Here is a 12,986-nt window from a genome sequence, read left to right as displayed (position 1 = left end):
TAATAGGTATGGATATTATCTCTTAGTTCTGTATTACAGACACTGAATTCTCACCAGTCATGTTGCAGTTGACTTTGAAGGGGCTCACAGGGCCACTCCCATCAGGGTCGATCCAATAAGTGCCAGATGTTTTACCAAGGTGTTTGTATTCCTCACATGACTGCTCGTACACGGCTGCAAAGGAGGGACACGCGGGAGAAGGGAATTCAGGGAATCACTTTCCAAACGGATCATCATTAATATTAATGTACGTGGGATATGCGGCGTTATCATTAATAAGCCTGGGATTTCCACAGGCTGGCTCAAATGTCAGTGAGGTGATCGAGACAACATCTGACTGACGTTGCAGATGGCTCCCCGAGGCACGGATAATGAAAGGGCAATGATGGGAACGTCTCGATAGGCTGACGAGGAGGAGAACTTGGGGAGGGAGTGTACCTACAGGTGTGACACGTGGATCCAGTGTATCCCGTCCCATTACAGGAGCAGCTGAAAGTGTCCCAGGTCTGAGAGCAGCGGCCTCCGTGTTCACAGTGGTTAGGAACACATCTGGGGGAACAAATCGAATTCACATTAAAACGAGTCACCCCCTGACTTAAATGGGTTGACCTTTCTGAAACAACAGACAGGACGGCTGATGATACGTAGGCGCGTATCCTGCGAACAACCCCGAAAGAAACCGAATTCACGTTCGAGAAGACGACGGGTAATCGAAACACGTTGGCCTTTCGCGATGCTACGGTGGGTATAAATGTCACCCCGGTGTCGACAGCTTTCAGGCACCCTTGCGGGGACTTGGAGCAGAGTCGTGACCTTTGATTTACGTATGTCTCCTACCACCTCACGGTGAACGGTGTATCTCCCGGATCTGTTTGTCTGTATTCAGTTCAGGATCCCTCCACCTGTGCGTTTGGTCACGGTGTTTCTCTTTTGATATCTGAGCGTTAAGACGACCAGTGTGATCAAAGCGCTCTGGCAACATGACGTTTTCTTTGAAGTTAACTGAACTTCCCCCAATACCATAGTTTCAACTGAGAATGTAATCTCCGCAAACCTGTACATGTACACAGGCCGGCGCTGCTGGAAAGTTCTTATTTAACGGGAGAGAACCTTTGGTTTATGGGATTAGCTTGGCGATAATAGGTAAGTCAAATGAAACACACATCACGAGTATTCAGCCATAAATGGAACCATCACACGTATACATATTACCCAAATCTCACTCAAATAAGAATCCCATTTGATTTGACTTATGATGTAGAGCCAAAAACAAATCCGCATGACCGTCTTGAACTTTTTCTGCCGTCTTGAAAATGTCTCCCTCCCTATTCCTCTGACATTTCAAAGGGTGTCGGAATATACGGCTGGATTAACGGGATCTACAGTTTGCCTCCTAATCACTAGCGGAGAATAAGAAGCAGAGATAAGATTCCATTTACGAAGCACAACCATGTGTTGGAGTGAACCCGCATGCTGTGAGAATGAATTTAATGAGTTTACGAGGATAAGAATGTAAGCGCATATCCATATTCTCCTGTGGATTGAGTAACCTTTCACTGAAATTGCATTTCCATATCTTGGGAGGAGCGACGGTGTTTTTTCTACATCATTGTTTTGATGAGCTGTGTGTTGGGGATGTGACGGCGTGGCTGCATGTGTACGCCTGTATTTAGCAGCAGGAACACGGAAATTAGACGTCCCCTGGCAGACTGTTGTGATCTGTTGATCGCGGCACCCGCTGCGCCCCCTTTGTGAGACGTCGACTAGATCTTTGAACTCATACCTGATACTACCCGCTTCTCGCAGAGCGCTCGGTCCGCATGACGGAGCATTTGGTGGGCCGCCCGCTGACTTGTCGATAGACTGTGTAATGCTCGCCTGTGGAGCCAGCAGCCCCGTAGGTACATCTTTTATCATTCTCCTTTTCATGATCAACAGCATACATTAGCTAAATTAGTTCCGAAAGATTTTCGGTCTAAGGTTAATTTTTTTTCTAATTGTCTCATTTCTTGTACAGGTGCGTCACCTGCCTGAGTGCCTGGTGAGAAACAGCTTGTTTTTTTGTCTGTTTTGCACATGCTGCTGAGAGCCCTCCAGAGAGGTAAATGATATGACAGAGTACCTGTCTATGATAGCACACATATCCAGGCTGACATTCTCAAATGTTCCTGTGTTGCCTTTCTCTACAGCCGGCAGGTCAGCTAGCTGGTCGTCCACGTGGATCAGTTGCATACAGCCCTGGAAGGAGCGCTGAGCAGGGGGAGTGTTGGTACGCAGGAAGTAGCCTACAGTAAGAGAAGTGACAGAATGGTGTCACAGTCTGTCCATATTATCAAGAATCACATTAGGCTAAAACTCAGAAAGTCTGGGTATTAAGACACAGTTCTTATGAGCATCATGTTTTGGTTTCACACGTTAGGGAGTTTCATTCAATGTTTAAGACACTGGCTAAAAGGCAACTACTACTTCAAAGGCCAAACCCAAACAAAACAAACAGCCAATCAAATGTAGCACAAATATTATATGTCCGCATAGATTGACATCAGAGACATAGGAACCCACAAGAAATCCCAAGACCAAAGTCTGTTATCGAAGGCTTACACATCACAGACCAGAGTCAATGATCCATGCAGATACACTGTGTCCTACAAGGCTTTGTAATAGGCCATCTCTGTAAGTACCTCCGAAGTAGTATTGGCCTCCAGTTCTAATCTGAATGGGAATGACTGTTCTGACGGTGGAAGCCTCGTCGCCATCGATGGTCAACATGGCATAGTTCTCCAGGGCATGGAGGTAGACGCTATGCCACTGGCCGTCGTTGAGCCCTGAACCTGGAGTGACCACAAGACAACACTGACTCATCACTCACACTGTTCATATGAAGGTGTGTTACACCGGTAATGAACAGACAACTACAGTAACACAACCAACAGGAAAAAACATCAAAAACTGAGGAAGTTTTGAAGAAAAACGGTCCTCACAGACAGAGACGTTGTTAGCTGCACGTTAGCCTGGGACATAGCATTACTTTACTGGTGGACGTATTGCAACGCCATGTCTGCTGGTCTACGTTTCGGGTTACTGTGAGTTAGCCACGTACCCGAGGAGATGTCTATACGTGTGTTCTTCTTCTGGGTGACGTTAATGTAGACCGTGACCTTTCCCTCTGTGAGGCCCACCTCCACCACGCCATCGGCTAGGGCTGTGTAGAGGAGCAGGCCGCTGGGGTTCCACGTCCGGAAGGACAGGCTGACCGACAGGGTGTCACTGTCTTGCAGCCCCGGAAGATGCAGGAAGCTGGTGGCGTTGAAGAACACGGGGAAGGATTGCGTCTCGCTACAGGAAAACGTCAGGTTTCTCTGTACGGGTGATAGAAAGTATGATAGCGTGCGGGGCCAGGGCAACTAGTCCCACTTGAATTCATCTTAAGATATACTCTACAACCATGTAAACATAGTTAGCATATATTTAGCATTTGAGAGATCTAAGTGTTGTTATTTTTTGATAGACACAGGTCCACAAGTTAGACTTCTCCCTCTTGATTTCAGCTTAAGCACCGGCACAACTGTATAAACATAGTTTGCATATCATTTGCATAACAGATACATCAGAAAACCTAAGGTGCTTTTTAGATGTAAATGTTGGGGCTTAACTGCATGAGAGAACACAAGCGCCTGCATTATTTCCGACAGAGTGAAAAAACGTATCACCCAGCCCTCGTCATCAAAGCTGACCTTTCTCCTTCGACTTATGTTAAAAAGGAAAGTGTGCAATCCAACACCACAGAACCTACGGAGTATCCCACAGTTTAGTAAACCCATTTGCTCACAGGAAAAAAAGAAACACGGCTAAGAGGCACATGAGAAGTGAAATCAATAACAATGGCTGGATCCATACCTCACTGCAGTAATGGCTCACACACCATTGACAACAAAGCAGTGTACTATGCTGAGGGTTGAGGGCTCCTGGAGCTTGACACATTTATTGGGTTCTATCCCAGTGCACGGAACATACTCTCATTTAACCGTCTTTGTTTTCCATCATCATGACCACAAGGTACGTTTCTACTCTTGTGTAAAACGCAACGGTGAGTGTTTCTGACGGATGCGTCCTGGTGCCTCAGTGAAATGGGGTCATTATATGAAATTGCATTGAAGTGAGGTGTAGCGTTTGTGGCATTTCCATGTCAGTAATCACGATTGCATGGTCTTTTCTATCGCCTAGCTTTAAGCTATACCAGTAAATCACAAACAACTTAGCAATGATGCCACACATATGTGAGAAAAAAAAAGACTTACAAAACTGGAAGTATCCACTTTCTTCCTCTTGACCAGGTTGGTAATGTTATCCCCGTTGTAGGTGATGCCCTCCATGCAGCCAACAAAGTTCTCCCTGCCCCCCGAGCTGGGCTTGGCTGAGACAGGCATGCCTCCGAAGCTGATCTGGGAGATGGAGGAGAGGGAAAAGGGATCGCGTTGAAGAGGCTCTGCGGCAGTAGCCATATCTCAGGGCCATTTGTCGATTTGAATCAAATCACGACAGCGTCCGTCCCTTCAGAGAGTATATTGGTTTTCGCTTGTGCCTGATTGCATTAATCTCCACTTTATAATGAATGGATGGTGTTTTGTTTTTCTGCCCCCACCCCTTCCTTGCAGAGGCAAAGTAATTTCCTTCTGAATCGCACACTGATAATTACGCAGACAAACCTAAAAGCTCCGTAATCACAGGGGAACTGGCTGCAGTACAGTAAGGGCTTGCTCCGACTTGGCACTTGTGAACTAACACATTTTCACATAGACCTCTGAGTAACCTGATTCACGGGAGCCAAAGGATCCAATTAAATAATCTCTCAAATCCCCTCTACTCGTAGAGATAGGAAAGGATGTGAGGAAATGAACAAAGAAGATTTGCAATACATCTGTGTATGAAGGAAGAGGGAAATGATCCAAGACAACAGTATACGGAACAACATATATTGGAATCAGTTTTAGTTTTTGATTCCAGTCCACGTAAAGCGTAGTCCAACCCAACCCTGAAAAGGAAGAAAGAGCAAGAACAACATCCAACCAAAACGTAGCTTACCTCATAATCCAGGTCAAGGTGATCAAACTCCCCGTTGGTGCGGAAGTGCTGTGTGTGGCGATCCAGGGTGAAGTTCACATTCCGCCTGTAACGCTCAATAATTACAGCATGCCAATGGTCATCGTCCAACAAGCTTCCGCTGGTCACAGAGGTGTGCCCGAGGATGGAGCCGTACTGATTGCTGCCTGAAGTTTACGAGACATAAACAGACAAATCTGAAGCAGAGGCTTAAGGGGAACATTTCGCTCATTTAAAACAAAAGTGTTACACTGATGAAAACAGTAAAAATGCTAAAATGTTAAGCTTAACAACAAATATTCAGATTAATGAAATTTGATTTATTTGAAGATGTTTAATACATAACGGCTTGTCATATTAGAAAAAGCTATATATTCATTCTATCGAGTTCTCCCATCAGCCCTTTGAAAACCTTTTGTCAGTACTGCAGTACACCAGGGTTACATCCGAAATGTCAGTAAATGGAGCATGAAATAAGGAATAGGGTGGCATTTGGAACAAACACACAGGTACCCCATTGATAGGAAGTGTAATGATCCATTACCCAGGTTGATCATGAGCAGTAGTTTGGACCTCTTCAGCTCCAGGCTGATGTAGTCTCCCTGCTGTCCCTCCCCATGGATGAGCACCCCGTCACTGGCTGTGGTCCTAAACTTCAGGGAGATGACGTCTTTCAGAATCTTCATCTTCTTCATCTTGAAGCGGTAAGAGATCACACCCTGTCCATCGAAGCTGATCACGTCGGACCCTGAGGTGACGGAGCGGCGACAAAGTATACTGAGCTTAATATCCCCTCAATTACCGGCACTGTCCTGTGTCAAGGCTTTTGATGACAGGTAATGTAAGTGTTAATGAGAGAGAAAAAAATATATACCCGAGTCCTTTAAAGATCACCTACTGCAATCACAAGCAATGTCAAAAAGGTGAAGCGGTTTATAAGGATTTCTCCTTTAATAATTGAAGGAATAGAGCAAATCTAGGAGCAATGACTCAAAGACACTTCTTTATATACTGTAACACTGGCGGTAAGAGAGACTATTCTGTCTGGAGAGACGTGTCAGCCTACGTGTCTAGACGGCAGCGTGGCATCGTGATATCACCCTGCGGCACTCTTCTCCTTTCAAAGGTGCTTTTATCTCTTTACCCTGATTTAAGCGGTCAGGGGGCTCAGAACACAGGCTGTACTGTAAGCCAGCAGCATCTGCGAGGAGGCGGCGGATCTATTCACAGTTCAATCTTGGGGCCATGGATTGAGTACTTCGGCAAGGACAAGCGACCACAGGGATCTGGACTGGTCAAGGACTCGCGCAAACAAGTTTCTCCCTGTCACTTTTTCCTCCCTCGATCAGTTTCAGCCGCATGTAATACAGGAAAGGATGGATACGGCGAATAGCTGGCACGGTGGGGGATATTTTAAAGTGTGGTGAGTGAAAGCTGTGAAGGAGAGGATTGATCATTCAACCTTGTCTTACATAGTACGTGGTAATAGCCAAAACCAGTCAGGGTAAGCAGCTGTTCTTGATCTGCCACTCTATCAAAAACATGTCGCCATATGAATGTTGCGTTTGTCACGGAGATCAGTAATCTAATTATTTCAACTCAATTAATCTACATTACTGAGCATATTAATACGCTCCCCTGACAAATATGATATATGATACCAAGATAATTAAAACCTTCAGTCTTACATATTAATTAAGCTTATATTGGCCAACACCTAATTATTCAACAATTTTCCTGAAATCAAAACGGACGGCACACAATAAACAATCAGATATTCCTTGTGCCATATTCTTTGGTTAATAAAGCACTACAAGGGATAGAAAGAGAATGTTCATGGATGTACAGTGCTGTTCACTTACAGTAGGAACAGCCATAGATTTCCACCCGCAGGCCAATCCTCCCCTCTTGACTCCATTCCAGTGGGATGATTCGGACATAGCGTGCGATGACAGCATGTTGCAGATCGTGTCGAACCACACTCTCGCTGTTGGAGTTGCCTGAAAATGCCTGTCCAAGCAAACAGACACATAACATCTCGGTTCTTAATCTTGGAGTTGAATGTGTCTTTGGTTATTGAGTTGAGGTACCTGCTTAAGCACACCGTGAATGTCTACTGGACTGAATAGGTGCAACTATTTTTTGAAACATTTTGCTTTCTAAAGACTGTGGTCATTCCACTTTGGTTCAAAGCATTCACTCACCCATATGTTTCCATCCTGCAGATAGGGTCTCCAGTTCCTGCCTGTATCACTATACAAGAGTCTGTACTGTGTCGTCCAATCAGAGCTGCTGTAGCGGCCCTGCGTGGCTATGGAGGTCACCTGCTTCCTGGTGCCCAGGTCCACCTGCAACCACTGGTAACGATCAGCGTCCACTGGAGACCAGCCTCCAGCACCTAGAGATAACAAAAACAACCAACCATGACCTTTTTACAACGCTAATTACAACGCACTTGCAAACAAATGTCTTTGCATATATATTTCAAAAGACACAATGTAAATATTCAAAAAAGACTTTACTGTAGAGTTATGTTAGTGTCCTGAGACCAAAAACGCGCGTGAAGTGAACGATACCGCAGCTGCAAATAATCAACAGAGAAACATACTGTTTTGGTAAGTTCAGAAAACAAGCAGAGGGTTTAGCTTAATACCTCCTCTCCTATTGAGCTTTGCGTATCCAGCCCCATATCCACCGGAGTACACGGACGAGCTGGTGAAAGCCGCGTGGGAGAGCGGAGTGGCCAATGCCTCGTCACATTTCCCTGGATTTCACAAAACAAATGAGAGACAATGGAAACATTTGTCAGTGTCTATGAAAATGAGTCTTGAACGATTTACCAATTTATTGATTCTGTTTTTTTCCACTTAATTGTATTTTACATGATTTAATTGAATGTTTTGTCCCATGGATGTTTTTGGGAAAAACTGTTGTCGATAAATTCTGGCTGTGTGATGTCTCTTCCAATTCACACCCTTTTCAATAGCGGGCCTTTGCTAGTAATGACTGTAAGCACAGGACATATGTCGGTTCAATGAATACTGGCAAGGACAAAAAGCTTTCTGACAGCTTTAGTTGTTTTTGAAATCATCAATAGCGATTCATGGTTAGCTTAGCATTCCTTTGAAAATCAAATAAACCTTTAGCCTGTCATATATCTTGTAGACACGTTTGACCATGAAAAACAACTCTAAATCTATATGAATGACTGTCTGTACGTTCAAACAGACTCCATAGAGCAACTTGACTGTACATGAGTCAATCTTGCTTGGCTACAGAGGTCAAGGGTTAGATTTAATGACAGCATTTAAAAACGCACACTCTACTCATTAACTTGATGCCTACAAATCAAAATGCACCATGTTTAATTAGAGCTATGGAGGTCAGCGCCATTTCAAAAAGTCAATTATCACTCTTGAATCTGTAGCCATCAGCAACAAACATTTTATAGACTTCAAGAACAACTTTAAAGACTTTGGGAAAGGTTACACAACTCCCTCACTAACAAACTGTGACATGCAGATACAAATTTTAATGATGTAGCTACCGCCTACCCAACGTGATCTAAAGGGAGCATCATTACAACTGCTCTGTATAACAATTCCTGTGGTTTGTCTACATACACCAAACCAACTGCTTGGTAAATAACATATAAAAATGGGTTCACTATCTTTCTGTACAATCCCAGAAAATGAAACCCGCAGAAGACATGAACCATTGCAATTGTAGACCTCTGATTCATCTAAGGTAGTGCTTCTAAACTGGTTTGGCCTCAGGACCTAAACTGAATCGTGTTGAAGTATTTGTTTTGTCATAATGCTATCTGAAAAATTTTATGATACAGTCACAGCAAATGTCACAATTAATGTACGTTAGACACAGGAACAGTACTCCAACTGTTTTATCATTGTCAGTAATTCCACATTGCTCATATTATTGATAAAGAATGATGGCAAGCTCACTTGTTTTTGGCTGCAAAATAGCAGCTAAATAGCACTGTTAATACAGTACATGTGGCTCTATATTGATACTGCCACTGCAGAGTTGAATAATGATATTACCTCATGAAAATAAGTATGTTCATTATAATTTTTTTTACACACTTTCTGCCTGCCATGAGTGGTTTAAATTCAGTCGGGAGTAAACAAAATGCTGCCTTCTGTCTGTCCTGTCTCCACTTGTATGCATAAGACACAGTGATTTATGTGTGTGCAAAAAAACAGACAGCCAGCGACAAGATTAATTCACTGCAATAGTGGTCCATGTTACAAAATAGCTCAATGACTTATGTTTACACCTTAGTGTGAAGAAAACAGTCTGGATATTCTTCACAAAGAGAGCAACTGATGGTACTGTGCCAGACGGTTATGTGCATGGGGTATCTGATTTTAATTACTTTGGCATCATGTTTGGCTCCCATATCTAATTTAAAAAACAGTTTAAAAAAGTGACTTCAATAACCAAATTAAAGTAATTGTTAGACCACAGAGGCATGAGGACTGTACTTCAGTCCAACAATACTCCTCTACTTAACACATTGCCTGACAATCTGGGACGTGCTGCACAACATTATTATCCATTCAGTCTGCCCGCATGATACTCGATCGAAATCCCAATAGCCACCACCACAGTTCCACACTCTGAAAACACCGGCCCCAGGCCTGGGGAAATCGGTGACATACACGGATACAGGTCTTGCATTCAAGATCCTACAAGGTTTTCTACCACCCACTTAGTGCTCTTATCAAATCGAAAACCCCCTCCACAAGGTCCGCCATGAGAGGTGATTGTAAAATTCCCATAAGGAACGAGACTTTTAGTCACACATGTTTGTCTGCGAGAGCTTCCCATGTCTGAAACTCACTGCCTTGAGACACATGTGACTGCACCACTTAATGCGCTTTTAACCAGTCTTTCTGCGCACTGCTTGGCGTAGACTAGCGGATTCTCTGTCTTTTCTTTGATTGCTCTCTGACATTATGCTCTGTCTGTCTGTGCCCTAAGGGTTACTTGTCATAGTAAATGTAACAATAAATGTAAATATAAATGTAACAGTATGCATATATTACAAATGTAATTTTTTTGTGTATCACTCAGAAAACCACAGTCGATCAAATTCATCCACCAGTTTTGAATCCCTGATCTGGAGTAAGAACGTGGCTGGACTCTCGGGTACAAACACTGAGCTAGACTGTTACTTTTCCTTTATTTACCTCAATGAACATTTAACAGAAAATTGCCTCTATCAATGTGCCTTCCCAGACTGACAAAGAAGGAATGCCTTTTATATGATGGAAACGAAAAAGAACAAACAAGTAATTTCCTCTATGTTTTTTGACAGGAGGATAGGGAACGCGCTAGACTCTCAACAGAATGAGCAATTCAGACTCTTTCTAAGATCGTAAAAAAACAATAAATTATTTGTGGATGAAAAATCTGGTCTCCAAGGGAGTTGAAAAACATTGTGTTTTAGAAAATCTCACGCTGCTTTCTAAGACACATTTTGTCAATTACTGTTGGAGAGCAACGCTTGAAAGTGACATGAGTAAGTTAATCAAAATATTGTGTAGCTCTGGCCATACTGAGTTTTCCTCACACCCGATTTGTCATCCGTTCGTTAAGTGTAGACTGAGTTTTATTCATTGTCGGAGTGCAGGTATTGGGCTGTACACTTATTGCACACGCACCCGCACCCTGGCAGAGACGAGCCTCGTATCATGATCGTCTGTTGTAGGGAGATTGTCCCAGATGGTTGAACATAAAGCCATGGCTTGGGTGCTGACAGCTCATTTCTCAGACTGCTGTTCATCTACTGTAGCTGTGGGCTGAGCCTGGATCTCCCTGTCTCAGATGTAGACAGGCCGACGTTATTGATTTGGCAATGGAGCCTGAGTGCAGTCTCCTGTGATAGCCTCATTTCTGCTAAGAGCACAATGAAGACCTTCGATATAAGCAGCAGGCAAAGCCCACTCGCATTTCATGACTCATGTTATGGCAATACGCATTTCCCTTAAACGTAGGAAGAGTAATGTTTGGGGCCTTGAGGCTATAAAGCAGCACAGCGTCAACAAACATTGGGTTTACACGAAAACAAATGAATTGAGCAAGATAATTAGAGGGGAGCTAATGTTGCAAAATGGCCGCTGGTTATCCGTACATCGGCACCTTTTCCAGATTGCTAATGTCTTGTCTAACAGTGCATGAGCTGGAGAGTGGTGTTTTAGTGGAGAATAGGCAGTTTATTCTATTTACATCACATGGAACTGGGCATATTACCATATCTATTCCCACAGAAACATTAGTGGGTGGAAAAGACGTAGATCATTGAGCAATGCTATTGTGGTTGCTGGTGACTAGCGCCACATGACCACTTCCTGTCCTGGAGGTGCGCCTAAGGCCTTTGGTTGGTGATTTCTTCCGTTTCTAAAGCAGTTTAGAACCGGACGGCACGTAAACAGGCAAGACAATGTCGATGCGGACGTACTAATGAATTGGCTCCACCATTTGATGTCCCTTTAATGTCTTGATACCCCATGTCTTTATGCAGCGCCAAGGTCAGTGACACAATGGGAGAGTGGCTATTACGCCGAGAAGTGTGGCATGTAAATCAGACGGCTTGTTGGTCTCACACCGGAACAAATAAGTAATGGATTTGATTAAATCTGCCAGTGTGGAGCTTCTGGCTTTCTGGTTCTTATTAGCTCAGTCTGAGCCTTGGTTGGAGCAGGGCTGTTATTGAAGCATGGCTGAAGCTTGAACTAATGGAATGGCATGTTTTTTTCTCCTCCAATGTAGAGTATTGTGTATGTATAATGATATGAGACTGCAGTTTCACATTACTGAACTTGTTTAAAGAGTTGAACTTCGTAGCTTTTAAGAATTGTTGGTGTTTGAGGTAGAATTTAAGGAAATTGAAAGAATCTGGAGATGTCCAGCTCTCCTCTCGTCTGTTATATTTCAACAGTGATAAGTTGATGGGTCTATCACGCCCCATGTGCAGACAATACTAAACAGTAGGTCCTGATTTATCCAAGGACAGTATGTAGGAGTGTTTCAAGTCCACTTGCTCACATGATTAATGTAAAAGTAGAAAAAGAAAGAGTTGGAAGAGTTTTACTTCAGTTTATCAGCAAATTAAGCTCTAAGAATAATTCTACTCAGTGGGACCATAACTTTGCTTTCATTCTGCTGTCATAATGAATTAGCCACTACTCATTGAGCACCAAGTCTTAGTCCCCTGAGCGGAAAATTAAAGGAGCTAAATCATTTCTTCTCCTTGGAAGTTTGATAGTGTAATATTTGAATGCTGAACTGTATTGTTGAACACATTACAACATCGGCGAACAGGGAGAAAAAGGGTGTGATCCGGTGGCAAATCACAATTAAGCTAATTCTTATTCACAGAGGATCAATTCTGCTTCAGATGACATATTTCCTTCAGTCAGTCAAATTCCAAGCGTTATTTACATTTCCTTGCCGTTAAATTAGCATTAAGGAAAGCAACAAGCTGGTCTGTTGTACCAAGCCTTTCCCTGTGAGATTCAATGGAGAGAGTGGCCAAGCATCAAATTAAACATGCTCCTTTCACCTCCTGCTGTCCCTCATCACAAACGGTTATTGGAGGCTGTTTGAGTTGCTGGCTCTTACCTCCACACTGCTGGATGCACAAACATCACTTGATCATTGCCAAATCGTACACAGGACGTTGTTTTTTTCAGGAGTGGTAAGGCATGTTACATTTCCATCCTTTGTGAATGCTGCTATATGGTTGTTATTTGTCCCTCTCTGGAGTCTTTGGTGTGACATTCCAGTTGATAAGGCAAGCGCTTCCACCGCAGAGTTTAAATTCGTCCATATCACATGAGGAATAAGGTACATTAGCTCTT

General features: G+C 43.4%; 1 protein-coding gene across 1 annotated transcript in view; it reads right to left on the bottom strand.

The window, feature by feature from the left end:
• cntnap2b (contactin associated protein 2b) overlaps positions 1–12,986 on the bottom strand; it is a 34,212-nt gene that overhangs the window by 16,088 nt on the left and 5,138 nt on the right. Inside the window, exons 2-12 of the mRNA XM_010894077.3 lie at positions 7,754–7,864; positions 7,305–7,498; positions 6,963–7,110; positions 5,645–5,848; positions 5,083–5,267; positions 4,299–4,442; positions 3,101–3,359; positions 2,682–2,831; positions 2,123–2,285; positions 443–549; positions 55–174 (exon numbers count right to left, since the gene is read on the bottom strand). Of these exons, the coding sequence (XP_010892379.1) occupies positions 55–174; positions 443–549; positions 2,123–2,285; positions 2,682–2,831; positions 3,101–3,359; positions 4,299–4,442; positions 5,083–5,267; positions 5,645–5,848; positions 6,963–7,110; positions 7,305–7,498; positions 7,754–7,864 (1,785 nt within the window). The remainder of the gene's footprint in view (positions 1–54; positions 175–442; positions 550–2,122; positions 2,286–2,681; positions 2,832–3,100; positions 3,360–4,298; positions 4,443–5,082; positions 5,268–5,644; positions 5,849–6,962; positions 7,111–7,304; positions 7,499–7,753; positions 7,865–12,986) is intronic.

Source organism: Esox lucius, chromosome 3 (assembly GCF_011004845.1).
Source record: "Esox lucius isolate fEsoLuc1 chromosome 3, fEsoLuc1.pri, whole genome shotgun sequence".
NCBI lineage: Eukaryota > Metazoa > Chordata > Actinopteri > Esociformes > Esocidae > Esox > Esox lucius.
This window is presented reverse-complemented; position numbering and strand designations above follow the sequence as displayed.